General features: G+C 34.9%; 1 protein-coding gene across 1 annotated transcript in view; it reads left to right on the forward strand.

Moving 5' to 3' along the window:
• The window catches only part of LIPI (lipase I), a 60,616-nt gene that overhangs the window by 7,796 nt on the left and 29,834 nt on the right, over positions 1-22,986 (forward strand). The window contains exons 2-5 of the mRNA XM_050784875.1: positions 10,405-10,455; positions 12,640-13,025; positions 15,932-16,040; positions 18,465-18,566. Coding sequence (XP_050640832.1) covers positions 12,729-13,025; positions 15,932-16,040; positions 18,465-18,566 — 508 coding nt within the window. The 5' untranslated portion in view covers positions 10,405-10,455; positions 12,640-12,728. The remainder of the gene's footprint in view (positions 1-10,404; positions 10,456-12,639; positions 13,026-15,931; positions 16,041-18,464; positions 18,567-22,986) is intronic.

Consider the following 22,986-nt stretch of genomic DNA (forward strand, 5'->3'; position numbering starts at 1 on the left):
TTTTTTATTTAAAAATCCAACACCTTTGACTGCTTTTAATTGCCATAATTATTCTAGCTAAAATGGTGTATTTCTGGGTGTCCCCATTCTATTTCATTAAACTGTCTATCAATTTTTGGTTCTGTTTCACAGGCCTCTTTTTAATTGGTTTATTATGTAAACATAATTTTAATCATGGTCCTATTATCTTCAAAATATCATTTATTTTTCTTATACACTTTCTGCCTCTCCTTAGTTATAGTATTGAGACGTTATTTTAGAATTGCACTGCAGATATACATTAATTTGAGCAGAACTTACTTCATGATATTAATGCTTATATTCAATCATGATGTATTTCAGTACTGTATTTTTAAAAATTTCTTTTTTCATTTTTTCCTTTTTTCTCTTTTCCTCTTCTTTCTGTTTTCTTTTCCTTCTTTTCTCTCTCTCCTCCCCAATCTTTCCACATCTTTTTTTAAAGAAACTAGTTAATTTGCAAATCATAGGAACCTAGTTTAAACCAGCTTAAACCCACTCACCCTTCAAAAAATAGGAATTTATTATATCATATAACTGAAAAATTTTGAATTAAACACTACTACATTTATTTATACCACTGCACGTATTAAGCCTAGCATTCATTAGCTATTCTTCCTGGTGCTGTCGCTGCCCCTAACCCCCATGAACAGGGCCCAGTGTGTGTTGTTCTCCCCCATGTGTCCATGTGATCTCAGCGTTTAGCTCCCACTTAAAAGTGAGAACATGTGGCATTTGGTTTTCTGTTTCTGTGTTAATTTGCTAAGGATAATGGCCTTTAGCTCCATTCATGTCCCTGCGAAGGCTATGATCTCATTCATTTTTAAGGCTGCATAGTATTCCATGGTGTATGTGTACCACATTTTCTTTATCCAGTCTATCACTGATGGGCGTTTAGGTTGATTCAATGTCTTTGCAACTGTGAATCGTGCTGCAGTGAACATGTGTTTTTTTAATAGAATGATTTATATCCCTTTGGGTATATACCCAGTAATTGGATTGCTAAGCTGAATAGTTGTTCTGTTTTTTAGCTCTTTGAGGAATTGCCACACTGTCTTCCACAATGGTTGAACTAATTTATGTTCCCACTGATAGCATGTAAGTGTTCCTTTTTCTCCACAACCTTGTCAGTGTCTGTTATTTTTTGACTTTTTAAGAGCCATTCTGAATGGTGTGAGATGATATCTCATTCGGTTTTGATTGACATTTATCTACTCATCAGCGATGTTGAGGTTTTATTTTCATGTAATTGTTAGCCACATGTATGTCTTCTTTTGAAAAGTGCTCATGTCATTTGCCCACTTTTTAATGGAGTTATTAGTTTTTATTCTTGTAAATTTGTTTAAGTTCCTTATAGATTCTGGATATTAAACCTTTGTCAGATGCATAGTTTGCAGAAATTTTCTCCCATTCTGTAGGTTGTTTAGTCTGTTGATAGTTACTTTTGCTGTGCAGAAGCTCTTTAGTTTAATTAGATCCCACTTGTTAATTTTTGTTTTAGTTGCAGTTGCCTTTGGTGTTTTTGTCATGAAATCTTAGCCTGTGTCTGTGTTCTGAATGGCATTGCCTAAGTTGTCTTTCAGGGTTTTTGTAGTGTTGGGTTTTACATTTTATGTTTTTAATCCCACTTCAGTTAATTTTTGTATATGATGTAAGGAAGGAGTCCAGTTTCAATCTTCTTTATAAGGCTAATCAGTTATCCCAGCACCACTTATTCAATAGGGAATCCTTTCCCATCGTTTTTGGCAGGTTTGTTGAAGATCAGATAGTTGTAGGTGTGCAGCATTATGTCTGGGTTCTCTACTCTGTTCCATTGGTTTATGTGTCTGTTTTTGTACTAGGATCATGCTGTTTTGGTTACTGTAGCCCTGTAGTATAGTTTGAAGTCAGGTAGTGTGATGCCTCCAGCTTTGTTCTTTGTGCTTAGGATTGCCTTGGCTATTTGGGCCCTTTTTTGGTTCCATGTGAATATTAATATAGTTTTTTTCTTGTTCTGTGAGTAATCTCAGTGGTAGTTTAATAGTAATAGCATTGAATCTATAAATTGCTTTGGGCAGTATTATCATTTTAATGATACTGATTCTTTCTATCCATAAGCGTGGTATGTTTCTCTATTTTTTGTGTGTGTCATCTCTGATTTATCTGAGCAGTGTTTTGTTGTTCTCCTAGTAGAGATCTTTCACTACCCTAGTTAGATGTATTCCTAGGTATTTTATTCTTTTTGTGGCAATTGTGAATGAGAGTTAATTCCTGATTTGGCTCAAGGCTTGACTTTGTTGGTGTATAGGAATACTAGTGATTTTTGCATATTGATTATGTATCCTGAGACTTTGCTGAAGTTCTTCTTTATCAATTTAAGAGGCATTTGGGCAGAGACTATACGGTTTTCTAGAGATAGGATCATGTTGTCTGCAAACAGCAGTAGTTCGACTTCCTCTCTCCCTATTTGGATGCCTTTTATTTCTTTCAAATCTTGCCTGATTGCCTGGGTCAGGACTTCCAATACTATGTTGAATAGGAATGGTGAGAAAGGGTATCCTTTTCTTGGCTGTTTTCAAGGGGAATGCTTTCAGCTTTTATCCATTTAGTATGATGTTGGCTGTGGGTTTGTCATATATGGCTCTTATTATCTTGAGGCATGTTCCTTCAATACATAGTTTATTGAGAGTTTTTAGCATGGAGCAATGTTGAATTTTATTGAAGGCCTTTTCTGCATCAATTGAGATAATCACGTGGTTTTTGTCTTTAGTTCTGTTTATGTGATGAGTCACATTTATTGATTTGTGTATGTTGAACCAACCTTGCATCCCAGAGATGAAGCCTACTTGATCATGGTGGATAAGCTTGTTGATGTGCTACTGGATTCGGTTTGCCAGTATTTGTTGAGGATTTTTGCACTGATACTCATCAAGGATATTGGCCTGAAGTTTTTTATGTTGTTGTTAAATCTCTGCCAGATTTTGGTATCAGGATGATGATGGCCTCATAGAATGAGTTAGGGAGGAGTCCCTCCTCCTCATTTTTTCAGGAATAGTTTCAGTAGGAATGGTACCAGCTCTTCTTTGTACATCTAGTAGAATTCATCTGTGAATGCATCTGGTCCCAGGCTTTTCCCAGGTTTTTTTCTTTTTTTGGTTGGTAGGCTGTTTATTACTTCCTAAATTTCAGAGCTCATCATTGGTATGTTCAGGGATACCAGTTCTTCCTGACGTCTGTCTTGGGAGCATGTATTTGTCCAGGAATTTATCAATTTCTTTTAGGTTTTCTGGTTAATATGCATAGAAGTGTCTATAATATTCTCTGATGATTGTGTTTCTGTGGGTTAAGTAATAATATCACCCTTATTGTTACTGGTTCTGTTTATGTGACTCTTCTTTTCTTCTTTATTAGTCTAGCCAGCAGGCTATTTATTGTATTAATTTTTTCCAGAAAACCATCTCCTTGATTCATTGATCTCTTGAATAGTATTTCATTTCTCAGTCTCCTTCAGTTCAGCTCTGATTTTGGTTATTTGTTGTCTTCTGCTAGTTTGTAATTTGTTTGCTCGTGGTTCCCTAGTTATTTTAGTTGTGATGTTAGATTGTTAACTTGAGATCTTTCTAACTTTTTGATGTGGTCATTTAGTGTTATCAATTTCTCTCTTATCACTGCCCTAGCTGTATCCCAAAGATTCTGGTATGTTGCATCTTTTTTCTCATTAGTTTCAAATAATTTCTCGAAACGTTAATTTTACCCAGGATTCACTTAGGAGTAGGTTATTCTATTTCATGTAATTATATCATTTTGAGTGAATTTCTTAGCCTTAATTTCTAATTTGATTACACTGTGGTATGAGAGACTTTTTGTTATGATTTCATTTCTTTTGCTTTGCTGAGGAGTGTTTTACTTTCAATTGTGTGTCTGATTTTAGAGTATTTGCCATGTGGCCTTGAGAAAAATGTATATTCTATTGTTTTATGTGGAGCTATCAGATCCATTTGATCCAGTGCTGAGTTCTGGTACTGGATATCTTTATTAATTTTCTGTCTCAGTAATGTATCTCATATTGTCAGTGGATTGTTGAAGTCCCCATTATTATTGTGTGGGATTCTAAGTCCCTTGGAAGGTCTCTGAGAAAGAGCATGCTTTACAAACCTGGGTGCTCCTGTGTTGGGTACATACATATTTAGGGCAGGTAGATTTTCTTGTTGAATGGAACCCTCTATGATTATGTAATGTCTTTGTCTTTTCTGATCTTTGTTGATTTAAAATCTATTTTGTCAGAAACTAGAATTGCAACCCCTGTGTTTTTTTCTGTTTTATATTTGCTTGGTAGATTCTTTTCCACCCCTTTATTTTGAGCCCATGTTTGTCACTGTATGTGAGATGGGTTTTTTGAAGACAGCATACAAATGGGTCTTGGTACTTTATCCAGTTTGCCACCCTGTGTCTTTTAATTGAGGCATTTAACCCATTGACATGTAAGGTTAGTATGGATATATGTGGATTCGACCCTGTCATCATGATATTAGCTCGTTACTTTGCAGACTTGTTTATGTGGTTGTTTTATAGTGTCAGCAGTCTGTGTACTTCAGTATATTTTTGTAATGACTGGTAATGATCTTTCCTTTCCCTATCTAGTGCTTTATTCCAGAGCTCTTGTAAGGCAGGTCTGGTGGTAACAAATTCCCTCAGCATTTGCTTGTCTGAAAAAGATCTTATATCTCTTTTGCTTATGAAGCTTAGTTTGCCCAGATATGAAATTCTAGCCTGGAATTTCTTTCTTTAAGAATCTTGAATAGTGGCTCCCAATCTCTTCTGGCTTGTAGGGTTTCCGCTGAAAGGTCTTCTGTTAGTCTGATGGCTCCCCTTTGTAGATGACCTGGTTTTTCTCTCTTGCTGCCTTTAACATTTTTCTTTCACTTCAACCTTGTAGAATCTGATGATTTTGTGTCTTGGGGATGATCTTCTTTTAAAGTATCTTACTGGGGTTCTTTGCATTTCCTGAATTTGAACGTTGCCCTCTCTAGGTAGGTTGGGGAAATTCTTCTGGATGATATCCTAAAATATATTTTCCAATTTTGTTCTATTCTCCCCATCTCTTTCAGGTACACCAATGAGTCATAGATTTATTTGGTATCTTTACATGATCCCATATTTCTCTGAGATTCTTCCTTTTCATTCTTTTCTCTCTACTCTTGTCTACCTGTCTTATTTCAGAAAGGCAGTCTTCTAGCCCTGAGATTCTTTCCTTTGCTTGGTCTATTCTGCTGTTAATACCTGTGATTGCATTATGAAATTCAATCACAAGTAGGGTGTTTTTCAGTTCTAGCCAGTCAGTTACATTATCATCTATATTGGCTATTTTGTCTGTCAGCACCCGCAACATTTTATCATGATATTTAGCTTCCTACTTTTCAAATCTTAATGCTACATTAGAATATTAAAAAATAATACATAGTGTGATAGCAGACACTTTTTATACTTTTTAATTTTAATGGAAATATGCACTAGTGTTTTATCATTAGTATGATTATTCCAATTGGCATAAAATAAAAAAGCATTCTGTTATTTTATTAAGTTATACTTCTATTCTAACTTATATTTAAAATAGTATAAATTAATTTTTTGTTCTTATGCTCTGTATTTTTGTGATTTGGGAATTTTGCCTTTAGATTGTTGTATGGGTCGGAATGACATATCTAATTTATCTGGGGGTGTGTGTGTGTGTGTGTGTGTATTTGTCCTATCTTTATGTTTGACATTAGGATTATTCTAGCTTTTAAGAATTATTTGTTGAACTTTATATTTTTCTATTATTTGAAAAAGTTTTGGATCTTTAAGTTTCTAAAAATTAATTTTATTGATGTTGAGTATAAATACAATAAAATGTACACACATTTAAATGTACTTTGATTATTTTTTGTTGTTGATGCTGACATAGGTTCTTCTTCTGTTGCCCAGGCTGGAGTGCAGTGGTGCTACCATGGCTCACTGAGCCTTGATCTTCTGGGTTCAGGCAATCCTCCTACCTCAGCCTCCTGAGTAGGTAGGACCACAGGTGTGTACTACCAGACCTGGTTTATTTTTTACTTTTTTTTTTTTTTTTTTGTAGAGACATCGTCTTACTACCTTGCTTATACTGGTCTTGAACTCCTAGCCTCCAGCAATCCTCCTGCCTTGACCTCTCAGAGTTCTGGAATTACAGATGTGAGCCACTGCACCAGGCCTAATGAGTTTTGGAAAAAAAAAAAAAAATAGGTGCATCATACTTCTTATGGTATATAACAACCATAAAGTCAAGATATAAAACATTTCCTGCACCCTTAAAATTTAGCTTTTTGCAATTAATCCCTTCCACACCTCTGGTTCTATATAACCCAGACCTTCTTTATGACACTATATTAAATATTTCTTTTGTAGAATTTCATATACATGAAAATTTAAAATATGTGCTTTTTTGTTTCTGGAGTCTTTTGCTCAGCATAATGCTTTTGTGATTCATCCAAGTTTTTGCATGCATAAGAAGTTTATTTCTTTTTATTGCTGGGTAGTATTAATTTATTACAATTTAATTACCCGTATACGTCTTGTACTTCTTGATTGACTTTTTTTTTTTTTTTTACAATTTAGTGTCGTTATATAAAAACAAAACAAAACAAAACAAAAAAACACTATGAACTTGTAAATGTAGTAAGGACACGTTTTTATTTCTCATGCGTTAACATCCGCAAGTTAATTTTTGGGATCATGTAAGTGCATAGAACATTATAAAAAATTAACAATAGTTGTATCATTTTGTCATTTTCCCCAGCAATGTACAATGGTTTCAGTTGTTTTACATCCTAGTTGGTTTTGTCAGTTTTTAATGTTAGCCATTCTCCTGGATATGTAGTGGTAGATTATTTTGGTTTTAAATCACGTTGTTTTGATGACTAGTGATGTTGAGTATCATTTCTTCAGCTTCTTAGACATTATGCCATCTTTTGTAAAATGTCTTTAACTATTTTGCCAATTGAAACATTGAATTTTCTTATAATACATATACATGTTAGTCTAGATACAAGTGTTTTTCAGATACATAACTCTGCATATTCATATTTTTAACAATGTCCTTTTGGAAGATACGTATTATTATGTAAAACTCTAATTTATCACTTTTTTCTGTTTCATGCTTACTGTGTATCTTATATTAGAGTCCTTTGCCTATCCCAAGATTGTTAACATTTTCCTTAAATATTATATACATAGCCTGTCCTTTGTCGGAGAATGAGGCTGAATGAAAGCAAGCAGAGCTTGGAGAATAAGAGAAGGAGGATGGCTCTACATTCTCTTTTATTCTAGACCTGGTTTAGTGCCATTTAAACTAAAGTCTGACCATTCTAGGGATTCTGCTGAATGTTCCTACTGTTTATTAAGGTCTTCCTACTTTGCCTAGTTGGAACTTCAATCTCTCCTAGTCTAATGTAACCTCGAAAATTGTTCAGCTTTCAGCTCTTTGTGGTTCTATCCCATGTATGCAAAGGATCATATCCAGCAACATATGGATCCAGTAACATCCAGATATAAGCGACCCCTATGCAGATTTCAGAGCTTTTCTTCTGCCTGGTTCCTTCCTCTCTGGCACTTTGCCTTTCAAATTCTAGTTGTCTCAGACTTCCCAGACTCTGATGTTTCTCCCCAACTTGACAAGACTGCTATACTCTGATTAACTGAGCCCTTTTTACGCAGCAGTCTGGAAACGACCTCCAAGCAGAATGTTATGAGTTTATAGGGTTCAAATAAATTGCTTCCCTTTCAGCAATCACAATTCTATGTTTTTTGTTGTCCAGTGTCTAATTTTGTTCGCATATATTTTACCACTGTTCTCGTTGTTTACAGCAGTAAGGCAAATCTGGGATGAGGGGATGAGATATCTGTAATGACAGAAATTGGATTCTGAATGTTTTGTTTTGTTTTCTTTCAATTGTGGTCAAACACAGAGAAAAAATTATGATTTTAGCCATTTTAAAGTTTATAGGTTAGTGGCATTAACTGCATGCACACTGTCATGCAACCATGATCATCACCCATCGCCAGAATTTTTTAACTTTTCAAACTCAAATTCTGTACACATCAACTCTGTGCCTATTAAACGATTCCTCATTTCCCGTTTTCCCTCAGCCCAGAGCAACCACAGTCCTACTTTCTTTCTCTATAAATTTGACTGCTCTCGGTATCTCATTTAAATTGAATTATATGGTATTTGTCCTTTTATGTCCAGTTTATTTGCACTTGACATAATGTCTTCAAAGTTATTCTTATTGTAGTATGTGTCAGTTTAACCTTTTCAAAGCTGAACAATATTCCATTCTAGATATCTACCAGGTTTTGTTTATTCATTCACCTGTTGATGGATACTTGTGTGGCTTCCATCTTTTAGCTATTGCAAATAATGCTTCTATAAACATGGGTATACAAATATCTTTTCCAGTTACTGTTTTCAATTCTTTTGGGTGTATATACAGAAGTGGAATTGCTGGATAAAATGTTAATTTTATTTTCAACTTTTGAGGAGCCACCATACCATTTTCCACAGCAGCTACGCCATTTTATATCCCCATCAAGAATGCACAATGGTTCCAATTTCTGTACATCCTTACCAACAGTTGTTATTTTCCATTTTTTTTGTGTGTGTGTATTTTTAGCAAGTTATCATAATAGGTAGGAAGTGGCATCTCATTATAAGTTTGATTTATGTTTCCCCAATTATTAGTGATAGTGATATTGAGCTTCTTTTCATAAGCTTAGGGAACTTTTGGATATCTTCAATGATATGTCTATTTAAGTTCTTTGCCCAGTTTTAATTGGATTGTTTGTGTTTTCGTTGTTGAGTTATAGAAGTTCATTATAATATTCTGGAATTAATCCCATATCAGATATATGATTAATAAATATTTTCTCACATTCAGTGGGTTGCCTTTTTACTTTGTTGATAATGTCCTTTGATGCATAAAAGTTTTAATTTTGATTAAGTCCAATTTACTCATTTTTTTTGGTTGTCACCTGTGGTTCTGTTCTTGTAGCCTTCAATAAATCATTGCCAAATCCAACGTTTGAAGGTTTCACCCTTGTTTTCTTCTAAGAATTTTTACTGATTCAGCATTTTAATGTATTTGCCTCTTGTAACAGATTTTAACTTAGTTAATTTGCTTGATATTAGTGCAGCATTTCTGCTCGCTTTTTGTTACATTTTGCATTGAATATCTTTTTTCATTCTTTAAGTTTCAATGTATATGTCTTTAAATCTAAACTGAGTCTCTTGTAGATAACATATAGTTTGATCCTGATTTTTATTCATTCTGCCAATATGTTTCCAGTTGGGGGGGTTGTTTAGTCTACCTACATTTAAAATTATCATTGATAGCAAAGCACTTATTTTTACCACTTTGTTATTAGTTTTCTGTATGACTTAACGCTTTTTGTCCCTCATTTCCTCCACTACTGCCTTTCTTTGTGTTTAATCGATTTTTTTTTTTTTTTTTGGTAGCAGTGTGTTTTGATTCTCTTCTCATTTTCTTAAATATTCTATAGATGTTTTCTTTCTGATTACATTGAGGATTAAGACTCTTAACCTTCAGTGGGATTTGATGTTAAGCAGCTATTACTCACACTTGTGGAGTCATATGGGAGGTGGTTAGGTAACTCTCTTTTTCCTGGTTCAGTTCATGTCTGGCTATTGAATGACTGTCAGTCAGCTGGGGTGACTAGAACCTAGCACACTGGAGAACTTTACACTATTACACCTGTCTTTCCTTTTCTAACAGGCCAGACTAGGGATGCTTTTGTGGTGATAGCAGAGGTTAGAATGTCCAAACCCACATGCACAAGCTGATTTTAAGCCTCTGCTTGCATTAAGTTTCCTAAGGTTCTATTTTCTAGGGCAAGCCCTATATTTGTGTCCATATCAAGGAGTGGAACAAGTCACCCCACTTATGATGTAACTAAAATTTCCAAGAGAAATGAGAAGGATTCAGGAGTGGTAAATTGGATCACTTATGTTGATGAATTTTTGCAACAAGCTTACTTCTCTGTCATGTTTTACCCAGTTTCATAAATTTAAAATCAATATCTAATTTTATTCCATACTCACTTCGAATCTTTGTATACCGAAAGTTTCTCTGGATCTTGTCTTTGATAAATCTACATTTATTTAATAGTGACAATGTCAGGGACTTTACTATGCTTTTTATGAGTGGTGTACTTTAGGAAAGGTATAAAATTATTAGGGCACAAAACATTCCACTTGATGACATTTTTATCTATCTCATGTTTTATTTTAAAAAAGAGAATTATGAAGTCATTAGAACTTTATTCCTTCATACAATAGAAATTTGTAACTTGGATTTTCTGCCTTGATATTTTTAGGGTATTTTTCTCTTTCATCGAAATCCAAACCAGTTTCTAGGAAGTCTCTTGGTGAGTCTGATTTACCGATTTTATCTAGATTATGGTGAGCCTTTTCCATGTGCAAATCCCTGTATACAATTATTTCCTTAGTTGTTGTAGCTGCTACTTTCTCTTACCCTCAAATGATTACCACCCCACCTCAGGGAAACAGCAATCATTTTTAATTTGAATAAGCAGACCCTGTCCTCTATCTGTGTTTCCCTTAATAATTTTAATATCTTTCTTTCTTCAGTTCTTACTATAAGAAGAGCTTTCCATGGTTTGTTATAGCATTTATAATGCAGATTTTAATTTTGCAATTGCATTTTTACTTTTTCTGAATTGGAATATTTCATTACTGTGTTTTTCATCTGATCCTATTGTTGTTTTCTTAATTTTTTTTTTTTTTTTTTTTTTTTTGAGACGGATCTCACTCTGTTGCTCAGGCTGGAGTGCAGTGGCACAATCTCGGCTCACTGCAACCTCCGCCTCCCTGGTTCAATGGATTCTGCTGCCTCAGCCTCCCAAGTAGCTGGGATTACAGGCATGCACCACCATGCCCAGCTAATTTTTGTATTTTTCACTCCTGCTCCGGTTTTTGAGATGTAATTTTTCTTGCATTCTAATGAAAAATACTTGTGTATCTGTTAATAGATAGTAGATATCTTTGTTGATTGTATTAGGTGATGATTTATTTCTGTTATATTTATCACCAGGATCCTACTGCTTTATTCCTCATTACTCTTTCTAGGGCCAGGTAAAATTGACTTTAGCTTGGAGTGGACCAGGACTTTGGATGTATTGATTGGTGCTGATATGTATTAAATTCTTGTCAGAATTCCAGGTGGTGGGAAGGTGGATGTATAGATTTCCCACACAATTTGCACAGTGTAGCTTGCTTTCATATTGTATTGTGTTTCAATATATTTCTCTTCCTCATTCTCTGATATTTACAACAAATGAAATAATTTTTCCAAATATCTCTCAGCTGTTAATATAGGAATGGAATGCAAGTCTTGCTTCTCCTTTATTGCCTTCCTTATTTTTCTTCATCTAATCAATTGTGACAATATTGTGAATATACTTGAAAACTAGAATTATTGTAGGAAATGCATATTATCTCAGTATTAAGTTTTTCTGGGATAGATTCTTTAAAGTGGAATTACTGGCATAAAGTGCACTAATACTTTTGTTAATTTTTGGTATGGATTGAAAAATTATTTCCTAAATATTCTTATCAAATTAAAGTGCTAGAAGCAGTATGAACATATACTATCATCTGGAAAAAAACACTATGGGGATTATTTGCTTATTGTGAAAAAAAATAGAATCACAAAAATCTGTGAAAAAGAAAACAAAAGGCAGTCATCATTTCATTGTCTAGCAATGACTCTTACTATAAATCTGGTTTAGTTATTTTATTTTCTGTCCTAGTTCTTTCTAGGGTAGATAGATAAGTATATAGAGCAATATGTAGACAGATAGTTAATAGTGATAGAATGTACACATGGATGAAAATACTATAAGGATGAGATTTAAGATGTTTTACATTTTTGTCCCATTATACATAACCCAGTGATTAATGTCTTTACACTTATTACAAATGGTAAGTCCTAGAAAGAAAATTAAGAAAAAGATTTGTTAAGTTTATGTGTATAGTAAACACACACATGTAAAATTTCAAAGGAATGTTGTATCAACTTATGATCTCAACATTCATGTTATATTAATATTTATTATTTAATTTTCTAAAACATTTTAAATTTTATGAGGAAAATATTACTTTATTGTTTTGTATTGATGACCAGTTAGGTTAAATATATTTTATTCTAATGCTTATTATACAAGGACTATTCTGTAAAACTTTTGTTAAAGTTTATGATCAATTTATCGACTTTGATTAGTACCCATTGCACTTTATTAACAATCTTACTGTTTTCACTCACACCATTATTGTTACATTTTGTACAGATAAAAATCTCTTCTTAAATTTTTAACCAATCACATTTGTATTTTCCATTACTTTTAGTTCAGAAAATCTTTTTAGATAATTAATGCATTACCTTAAACATTGCAGTTGCTCAGTAAATTATGTTAAAGGGCTAATGAAATGAAGTCTTCCCTACACTCCACATTTAATTCTGTTCTTTGCAACAGCAACAGGAGTAAAATATTATTCCAGTACTTAACTTGATTGACATTTTCTTATTTCAGAGAATGAAAGACCATGCCTTGAATTCTCTCATCTAAGTATAAAGGATTCCTTCAGAGATTTATTTATTCCAAGAATAGAGATAATTCTGATGATGTATACAAGGAACAACCTAAATTGTGCTAAGCCACTGTTTGAACACAATAACTCACTTAATGTTAATTTCAACACACAAAAGAAAACAGTCTGGCTTATTCATGGATACAGACCAATGGGCTCCATCCCATCATGGCTTCAGAACTTCGTAAGCATTTTGCTGAATGAAGAAGATATGAATGTAATTGTAGTTGACTGGAACCGAGGTGCTACAACTTTTATTTATGATAGAGCGGTTAAAAACACCAGAAAAGTTGCTGTGAGTTTGAGTGGGCACATTAAAAATCTTTTGGTAAGTCTTGGAATTTTATGTATTATACATGCTATACAATATACAGTGTGCTACATTCAATACCCCAAAGTGATAATAAATGATATACTTTTCCCCATAAGCATTAACAATTACTGGTTTAATATACTAATGTATGCAGCCATCTTTTCTTTGTCTGCCTAAATGAATAATTCCATACCTAGAAATATCTTGTGTTATTTGTAAAACATTATATTAAAATTTAGTAGTTATTATGTTTTATTTAAAAATCTTCTGAGATTTCTTTTAACACTACCTATACCAACCTCAGAATAAAATAGTTATCCTATGTGGGTGGGGGAAATAAACTTTACAATTATTACATTCTTAAAGTATCTTTAAAAATATATGGCTAAAATATTGGCATATAATTAAGTGTGAATCGGTAAAAGTAAAGAAAAAATCCTTTTTTTTTTTTTTTTTTTTTTTGAGACAGAGTCTCACTCTGTCACCCAAGCTGGAGTGCAGTGGCACGATCTCGGCTCACTGCAGCCTACACCTCCCAAGTTCAAGTGGTTTTCCTGAGTAGCTGGGATTACAGGTGCCCACCACAATGCCCAGCTAATTTTTGTATTTTTAGTAGAGACAAGGTTTCACCATGTTGGACAGGCTGGTCTCAAACTCCTGACCTCAGGTGATCCACCCACCTTGGCCTCCCAAATTGGTGGGATTACGGGCAAAAAATCATTTCGAAAAGTAGCATACTTCTGTCACCTTTGGAGGCAGACCTCAGATTCATTCGAGTCTGCTCAGGATTTGAATGGATCAAATAAAGTTCAGGCCAGTTCTATGTTATCTGTATTGTGAATGATTTTTGTTTACAAAGTCAACCCTTTGGGAGATGCATGTCTATCCTAAAAGAAAGTAGGTAGTCGTGGGTACTTGAGAGAAGGAAGGGTGCTATCTGGTTTGGGGGCATTATTGGGCTTGAAATTTGAACTTGAGTCGTGTTGTGCTGAACTTTCCAGACTCTGCTAAAAACTGAACAAATAACAACATTTCCAAGAAGCAGTTATGTGTAGTGGCCAGGGGTCAGACTAGATGGGTTCAAAGTATATGTCCATCTTTTATCATCTGTAATTTTGAACAATTACATAGCCTCTCTGTGCTGCATTTCCTTATTTGTAAATATAGAATAACAAAATGTTACCAAAATATTTATATGAATATTGAATTAATATATATGTGCTTAATCAGTGGGTGACATTGAGTCATCGTTGAGTAAGATCAACTTTCATTATTATTTTTACACCCCCAAATTTGGACAAAACAATACCGTTGCTGTAGACAGAGGAGATAATTGATTCAACCATCCCCACCAACAGACTTAATTACATCACTGATTTTTCCTGATGTTACTGGTGTTTTCTCAACTAATAAATATATGCCTCAAAGTGTGGAGAATGTGAATGTTAAATAGAAATATTTAGGAAAATTTGTAATATTAGGTAAAATTCTAACAGTGCCTTTGCTTACAGAGGCTTCGTATTACAGAGGAAGATTTAAATGACCAGCAGCACTGGAGTCTTGAGAGATACTCCCTCCTATTTGGGGGCATGGCTGTGAGATCTGAAGGAAATCATAACCTTGTGCCTTGAAAGCCTGAGTGTAGTTTTTCATTAGTGGCAAGTGCTCCACATCTTTCTGTAAGCCATCAGACGTGTCACTGTGTGGGCTGGACCATGATCTGCCCACAAGTCTCACACTAGCTCCCGAAGAGTGTGGTGAAAGTACACTCTCATGTAGTCTCCTAATTCCCTTCCTGGAGCTGAGACTAAGAGGTATTCAGAGGTCGGCCTTGGAAGATTGGACGCATCACTCCTTAGCTGGTGATCAGGGGAAGTCACCTAAAATCCATGAAATTAATTTTATCATCTCTGAAGTGAGAATCATTATTCAACTTTTGTGAATCTTCCTAAGGTTTTTGACACAACCTGATCAGATAAAACAAGAAAGCAAATTAGCATAAATTTTGGAGTGAGACCTAGGCTTGTGTTTTAGTCCATTTGGGCCGCTATAACAAAATACCATAGGCTAGGTAGCTTATAAACAACAAAAATGTATTTCTCAGAGTTCCAGGGTCTGAGACATCCAAGAAGAAGGCATCAGCAGATTCAGTGTCTGGTGAGGGCCCAGTTCCTGGTTCATAGATTATGCCTTTTCACTGTGTCCTCACATGGTGGAAGAGTCTAAGGAGATCCCTCAGGTCTCTTCTATCTGGGCACTAATCCCTTTCATGAGGGTTCCACATTCATGACATACTTCTCCCAACCCACAAGAAGGCCTCACCTCCAAATATCATCACCTTGAGGATTAGAATTCCAACATATGAATTTTAGGGAGACACAAACATTCAGAATCTATCTTTTCGTCTTATGACTCTATGTGGCTTTGGGAAAGTCATTACTTCTGACACTGTTTCCTTAATAAAATAGGAATTGATCCAATGTTATTTATTTAGCATTTAATAGGTGCTGCTGACAGTTTTAGGCATTAGGATAAAAATGAATAACTCATAATGAAGTTGGAAGTATTAAATATGAACTTTATAAGGCCCATATCGAGGTAGCTAACAGAAAGTAAACACCTAGTAATGTTGATTATTATAAAACACTTTGCTAATTAATTGTATTTTGCATATACTGTTCTGCATGAGATGATACAATTTTAAAATAAAAAATATTGAAAATGAATAAAGAAAAATCAAATATTTTAGGCAAAAACTGAGCAAAGATATAGTTGTTTTGAAATTGTAAAGTCTCTTTCCCTATATCCTCAAAATGAATTAAGCCAGAAAAAATAATGAATTTTAAAATGTTGATATATGAGGGAGGCATGATTCGTTATTACTTGAAATGAATACTGTAATATTGCCTTTTTAATTGCAGAAGCATGGTGCATCTCTTGACAATTTTCATTTCATAGGTATGAGCCTAGGGGCTCATATCAGTGGATTTGTTGGAAAGATATTTAATGGTCAACTTGGAAGAATAACAGGTAAAATTATTTTTATAAAATTATTGCTTTAGCATACTTTTAAGTCTCAGAAGTTACTTTGCTAATTTTTTTTCTTTTTCCTTTTTTTTTTTTTTTTTTTTTGAGATGGAGTCTCACTCTGTCGCCCAGGCTGGAGTGCAGTGGCCGGATCTCAGCTCACTGCAAGCTCCGCCTCCCGGGTTCACGCCATTCTCCGGCCTCAGCCTCCCGAGTAGCTGGGACTACAGGCACCCACCTTGCCCGGCTAGTTTTTTGTATTTTTTAGTAGAGACGGCGTTTCACCGTGTTAGCCAGGATGGTCTGGATCTCCTGACCTCGTGATCCGCCCGTCTCGGCCTCCCAGAGTGCTGGGATTACAGGCTTGAGCCACCGCGCCCAGCCTTCTTCTTTTTTTTTTTTGAGACAGAGTCTCACTCTGTTGCCCAGGCTGGAGTGCAGTGGTACAATCTTGGCTCACTGCAACCTCTGCCTTCTGGGCTCAAGTGATTCTCCTGCCTCAGCCTCCCGAGTAGCTGGGATTAAAGGCACCTGCTACCACACCAGCTAATTTTTGTTTTTCTTAATAGAGACAGTGTTTCACCATGTTGGCCAGACTGGTCTCGATCTCCTGACCTCAAGAAATCTGCCCACCTCGGCCTTCCAAAGTGCTTGGATTACAGGCGTGAGCCACTGTGCCCAGCCACTTAAAATTTAGTGGGTACAATAATTACTCAATAGAAATTATGTACAAACATTTATTATTTTCTATGTTATATTTAAATATTGGCTTTGTTTTAGTTAGACTCTGAAGTTTTGTTAAGCTCTCAACAGAGCTTAAGTTACCCAAATGGAAATGGGAGAAAAATACCTATTTCTGTAGTCCCAGCTAAATTTTAAGGACATACTATCCTAAGAATACAGAAGTAAATGTGACCCATTGAACAAAAATACTTTATGTATTAGCTAAGAACATAACTATTTACTTAGTTATTACAAACTGATGCATTTCAACTCTCTAAAAATTTTTACTTGAATGCTACAAAGGAAACAGGAGTTGTATCCAATTTGAGGGGCTCTGGGTCCCCCTTCATATTTCTATAACAAAGTTACTGCATCCAGAAAACTCGGTCATCTAATAAGGCTGACATGGATTTTCATTCTTTCCTCTATGAGTGGTAGTGATTTTAGGATTAGGAGGATAATATTCCTTTCAACCAATTTACCTTTTTTATTTTGAAAAAAAAAGCAATTATTCATATATATGGCCATAAAAGACTTATAATAACTTTAAATGTTGATAAAAGAAAATAGTGTCTTTAGTTAAGTTTCAAAGAAGGAGGAGAGAGGTGAATAACATATAGATAGTTATCTTTGCAAACCTTAAGCATATCCTTACTCTGATTAGTTTTAATGTTAACAAACATGTGTGAAAACATTAACTGAATGAATGTAGGAGGGTCAAGAAGTAGCAGTTTAGCCAGGATTTATTTCTACAAAGTTCCCTAGTGCTTAAAGCCCATTCTATTTCAAAAACCACACTTGCTCAATTTGTACTTAAATTGTGTTTACACATATTAGTCTAGTTTGAATGGCCCCAAATACCAGGCAATCATCAGGGACTAAAAGGCCACCAAACATGGAAGTTCTACATCAGAATAATTTATAGGAAGATAGATGATTCTGTCTCATTCAGTCAAGTGGGTTAAATAAAATGGGGATAATAGAGGTGTTTGAAATGAAAAACATTATATTTTACTTTCAAATATCTTTTTAAGATGATTGTTTCTTCATTGTATAGATGTTCTCAAGAAACTGAATTTTATCTTCTCTCTCCGCTTTTTGACAGTTCCCAGAAACTCATGAGCCTAGAATTTTTATTTAGAAATTAGGATATCCCAGAAATAATATTCACACTCCACAGAATTTAAAATATATTTTCCTTTTCTTAAGAGTGTGTGAGAAAGTCTTATGAGAAATGGATAAGATAACATGGTTTATCCCATAGCCCAAATTATATTTGGCACCTGAAAAAGCTTTTCAGGTCTGTCTACAGATGAATCCAGAGTGAGCTAGTAAGGTACAGAGTTCAAGAGAGAACCAGATGGTATTCATTATTTTTTTCCTTCAGGAGAAATAGTTGTAGTTATTATTAAATGTAAACTACTGTATTACTCCTAATTCAGTCTCACATAAAAATTCTCCAAAAAATCCTACAATATTTTGTTGTGGCTTAACTTGAAAAGTTCTGAAGATTAGTATTATTATTCAAATAATGAAGTTACCTGCTATTCATCCACTTTCATTTGTTTTTAGATATGTTTTTGGATAGGTTTAAACTAAAAGTATAAATGCTTTTTATGTTTATAATATAGTAATAATGGAAGTATGCAATGTAAGGAGCTCTGTAGACTTGATTAGACTGGTAGTTTCTTTCTTGCTTTCCAGGTCTTGACCCTGCTGGGCCAAAGTTCTCCAGAAAACCACCATATAGAAGATTGGATTACACTGATGCAAAGTTTGTGGATGTCATCCATTCTAACTCCAATGGTAACAAATCAGGATTTATTACCTAATTATTTGAAAATGAAAAGGAAAATGTAGACCCTGGGCAAGGGGAGAGCATAAGAAGAAAAAACATCATGGATAAAATGATTTTAAATCTGTAATTATAGAATGATAATATTTCCCAAGTAATATTTCTTAGGGTTAGTGATTTCCTGCATTGTCAAATGGCACTCTTTGACTTCAGTTTGCCTCCTTCAGGTTTCAAGATGCGTCATGTCATCCTAAAACACTGAAATAAATAACGAAGAGTTCATTCTGTTCATGCTGTTGACAGTTTTATTGATTTGATCACATTTTCCCCCATGTTTAACGTTCCTGATGTATTTAGGATACCATTCTCCCCACTTATTTTCTTGCTGTGATATATATCAACTAGAACTGAACACAGCATTTCAGCCAAAAATAAAGAATAGTCTTCCTTAAATGTAAGGAAATAATTTTTCTGTTGTTTTTAAATTATCTTAGCTGAAAATCTCTAACAGGGTATTGGATTTTTGGCCAGAGTACAATTGAACAGACACTTTTAAGAAACAGACTGTCCTCATGCCTTTCCTGATTTGAATTTGTTGATACTAATATTTATTGAGCACTTCCTATACATTAGGCAGTGTTTTGAGTGCTTGTATGAATTAATTAGTGAATCCTACTAAATTTCCATTAGATAGATAACAACTATCATTCCCTTTACAGTTGAGGAAGCCAGAATAAAGGTTGTAAGGTCAGTAAGTGGCAGAGTCAGAATTTGAAATCATATGTTTTGATTCCAGATGATGCACTTAACCAGTATATTATTCTTATAAACTGAATCAGGAGAGGATATGGTGCTGAGATAGAGACAAGGGCAGTGACACTAAGATTGCTCCTCTGAATTAATCTTGTGGTAATCTATACTACCATACTAGGGTGTGTGTGTGTGTGTGTGTGTGTGTGTGTGTGTGTGTGTGTGTGTGTGTGAAATACGTAAATGCCATAGACGCAATTTTTCAACCCCCATGACTACATGTCAATACACTGAGACTCCAGTGGTAACAATTCTGCTCCTTATTTGGAATCTATGTTCACCTACTTCTATAAGCAGTCAAAACCAAAGGAGTCATAGTTGTAGTGTTATCCAAACCTCTCATTTCTTTATTATCTCTAACTCTTTATATCAGCTTGGCACATCCACATACAACACACCTATTGGCCAATTAATCTGTAATCTCTTGTCTGAATTTTTTCTGAAACTCTAACTTATTGGGAGAACCCACCCCCAATATTTCAACGTAAGTTCTTTCTATTTTCCATAAGTGTCGGCCGGCTGAGAAATAAAGAGAGACAGTATAACGAGAGGAATTTTACAGCTGGTCTGCCGGGGGTGGCATCACATGTTGGTAGGACTATGATGCCCGCCTGAACCTCAAACCAGCAAGTTTTTATTAAGGGTTTTAAAAAGGGGAAAGAAGCCAAGCGCAGTGGCTCACGCCTGTAACCCCAGCACTTTGGGAGGTGGAGGCGGGCAGATCACAAGGTCAGGAGATTGAGACCATCCTGGCTAACACGGTGAAACCCCATCTCTACTAAAAATGCAAAAAATTAGCCAGGCGTGGTGGCGGGTGCCTATAGACCCAGCTACTTAGGAGGCTGAGGCAGGAGAATGGTGTGGACCCGGGAGGCGGAGCTTGCAGTAAGCCGAGATTGCACCACTGCACTGCAGACTGGGCAACAGAGCAAGACTCCATCTCAAAAAAAAAGGGGGAAAGAGTATAAGAACAGGGAGTAGGTACAAAGATCACATGCTTCAAAGGGCAAAAAGCAGAACTACTGATAAGTTTCTGTGTTCAGCGGAGCACGTATTTTCTTGATAAACATCTTAAACAACAGAAAACAGGGTTTGAGAGCAGAGAACTGGTCTGACCACAAATTACCAGGGCGGAGTTTTTCCCCACCTTAGTAAGTCTGAGAGTACTGCAGGAGACCAGGGCATATCTCAGTCCTTATCTCAACCACATAAGACAGACATTCCCAGAGTGGCCGTTTATAGACCTCCCCCTAGGAATGCATTCCTTTACCAGAGTATTAATATTCTTTGCTAAGAAAAGAATTTAGCAATATCTCTCCTACTTGCACATCCGTTTATAGGCTCTCTGCAAGAAGAAAAATATGACTCTTTTTGCCCAACCCCACAGGCAGTCAGAACTTATGGTTGTCTTCCCTTGTTCCCTAAAAGTCACTGTTATTCTGTTCTTTTTCAAGGTGCACTGATTTCATATTGTTCAAACACACATGTTTTACAATCAATTTATACAGTTAACACAATGATCACAGTGGTCCTGAGGTGACGTATATCCTCAACTTATGAAGATAACAGGATTAAGTGATTAAAGTAAAGACAGGCATGAGAAATTATAAAAGTATTATTTGGGAACTGATAAATGTCCCTGAAATCTTCACAATTTATGTTCCTCTGCCACGGCTCCAGCCGGTCCCTCTATTTGGGGTCCCTGACTTCCCACAACACTAACTTCAATTCTGCCTATGGCCTTTTGACTTAGTTCTTCATACTTATTATTTTTGTTTGTATTTTTTACTTATCCTAATGAACTGTTTTGGATTTTCTTATATTCTCAACATCTTTTGATGATGCAACCTATCAGATCTAACCTGCCACTAGAGGCCACATAGTTGGAACATTGGATTGATCTTTATGACTATCACAAATAAGAAACACAGATTTTTGATGCTGCATATGTACCTGTCCTGAGGAATTTCTGAATGATATGCGTGGACTCAGCACATACCTGGTGAACTGCCTTTTCCTTGAATACTAGACAATGACCACATCTTCTACTTGCCAATAATCCTCATTTTTACTCAGTTGTGAGTGTTCAAAAAGCCATGTGGCCTTTCAAATTTGTGGATTAGATAATTAGGGCATACATTCTTGTTGAGATATTGGGGAAAATTATGAGTCCAATATCCAAAAGATAGATGCTTTTGAAACCTTCATATTGGGTTTGCAAAACATCTCATCTGTTATTCTTGTCTGGAACTCGAAAGGACATTACAGAATCATAGGTAAAGCTGAACAAACCAGCCTTCTTATGGTCAGCAGGAAGCTTCTAGTTATCTGAGTTGCCTCCGCCAAAATCACATTTACTGAGTTTTTGTTTAAGTAGATTCTGAATTGTTAAAGCTCCTAGTTATCTGACAGAAGCAAACAATAGCCTTCTTTGTAGGAAATTCACATAACTCAGTGTCAAATTAATTTTACAAAAACAGTTTAAAATAAATGTTTAGCATCCAAGATAGCCAGGCACACTTGAAGCAAGACAGCATGAATGAGAAAAAGCAGAAACAACAGTAAATAGACAAGACCCATAGGCCTCCAGATATTGGGATTATTATACACTGGCTATAAAAAAGTGCTTATTATTAAGTTGGTGCAAAAGTAATTGTAGTTTTGCTATTAATATTTTCAAAAAGGTAGAAGATAAGACCGAAAAATTTAACAGAAAATTAGTAAGTATAAATTTGATCAATTATATTTGACGAAAATAATGAAATTATTCTTACCCTAAAAAGTAAAATAATTGACTTCCATTAAATAGGTTTAACAGAAAATTAGAAATGGGTAAAGAGAGAGTGAGCAAGTGAACTAAAAAGTAGGTGAAAAATAAATTTCTAGACTGAAGCAAATGGGTACCAAAGAATAGACAATATAGACCAACAGTTAAGAGATGCATAGGATAGGCAATGAGATGGTATATTACATTGTCTTAGAATTCTGGAATAAAACTGCAGAAAAATGGAACAGAGGTTATATTTAAAGAGATATTTTCTCATAATTTTCCCAAACTGAGTAATATAATCAATCCACAAGTTCAAAATGCCCAATTAAGAAAAATAATAAAGATTAATCTCCATTTAGATGAATGATAGTGAATTGCAGAAAAGGCCATCATCAAACCATACAAGTTTATTTAAATAAGGTGAATAAGATTGACCAGAGTTACAACTGAGTTCTCATCAGAAACAATGGAATATAGGAAACAACAGAATGGTTGCTTCCATATGGTGAAAGGAAGCAACTGCTAAGATAGTATCCCAATCTGTTTCAAGAATAAATGTATTTTGTTTCAGACAAATTTAACTAGTTAAATCTAAGCATATGCTGATGGCATAAAATACTGTTAATAATTTTTTTATGGATTTGAAATATAGAGAAAATTAAAATAAGCTAAAATAGCATATGATTTTGGGCAATAAATGAATTTCAAGCTTTCTGTGTTCCTTTCATTGTATAGAAAGAAGGTGAAAGTGACCTTCAATAACTGAGGTTCATAAGTATAGTTTTCATGTTGAATCTTTAGGGTATCTAGCAAGAAAAGAATAAAAGAGTACTTCCAAGCTAATGAAGGAC

This window comes from Macaca thibetana, chromosome 3, assembly GCF_024542745.1.
Source record: "Macaca thibetana thibetana isolate TM-01 chromosome 3, ASM2454274v1, whole genome shotgun sequence".
Lineage (NCBI taxonomy): Eukaryota > Metazoa > Chordata > Mammalia > Primates > Cercopithecidae > Macaca > Macaca thibetana.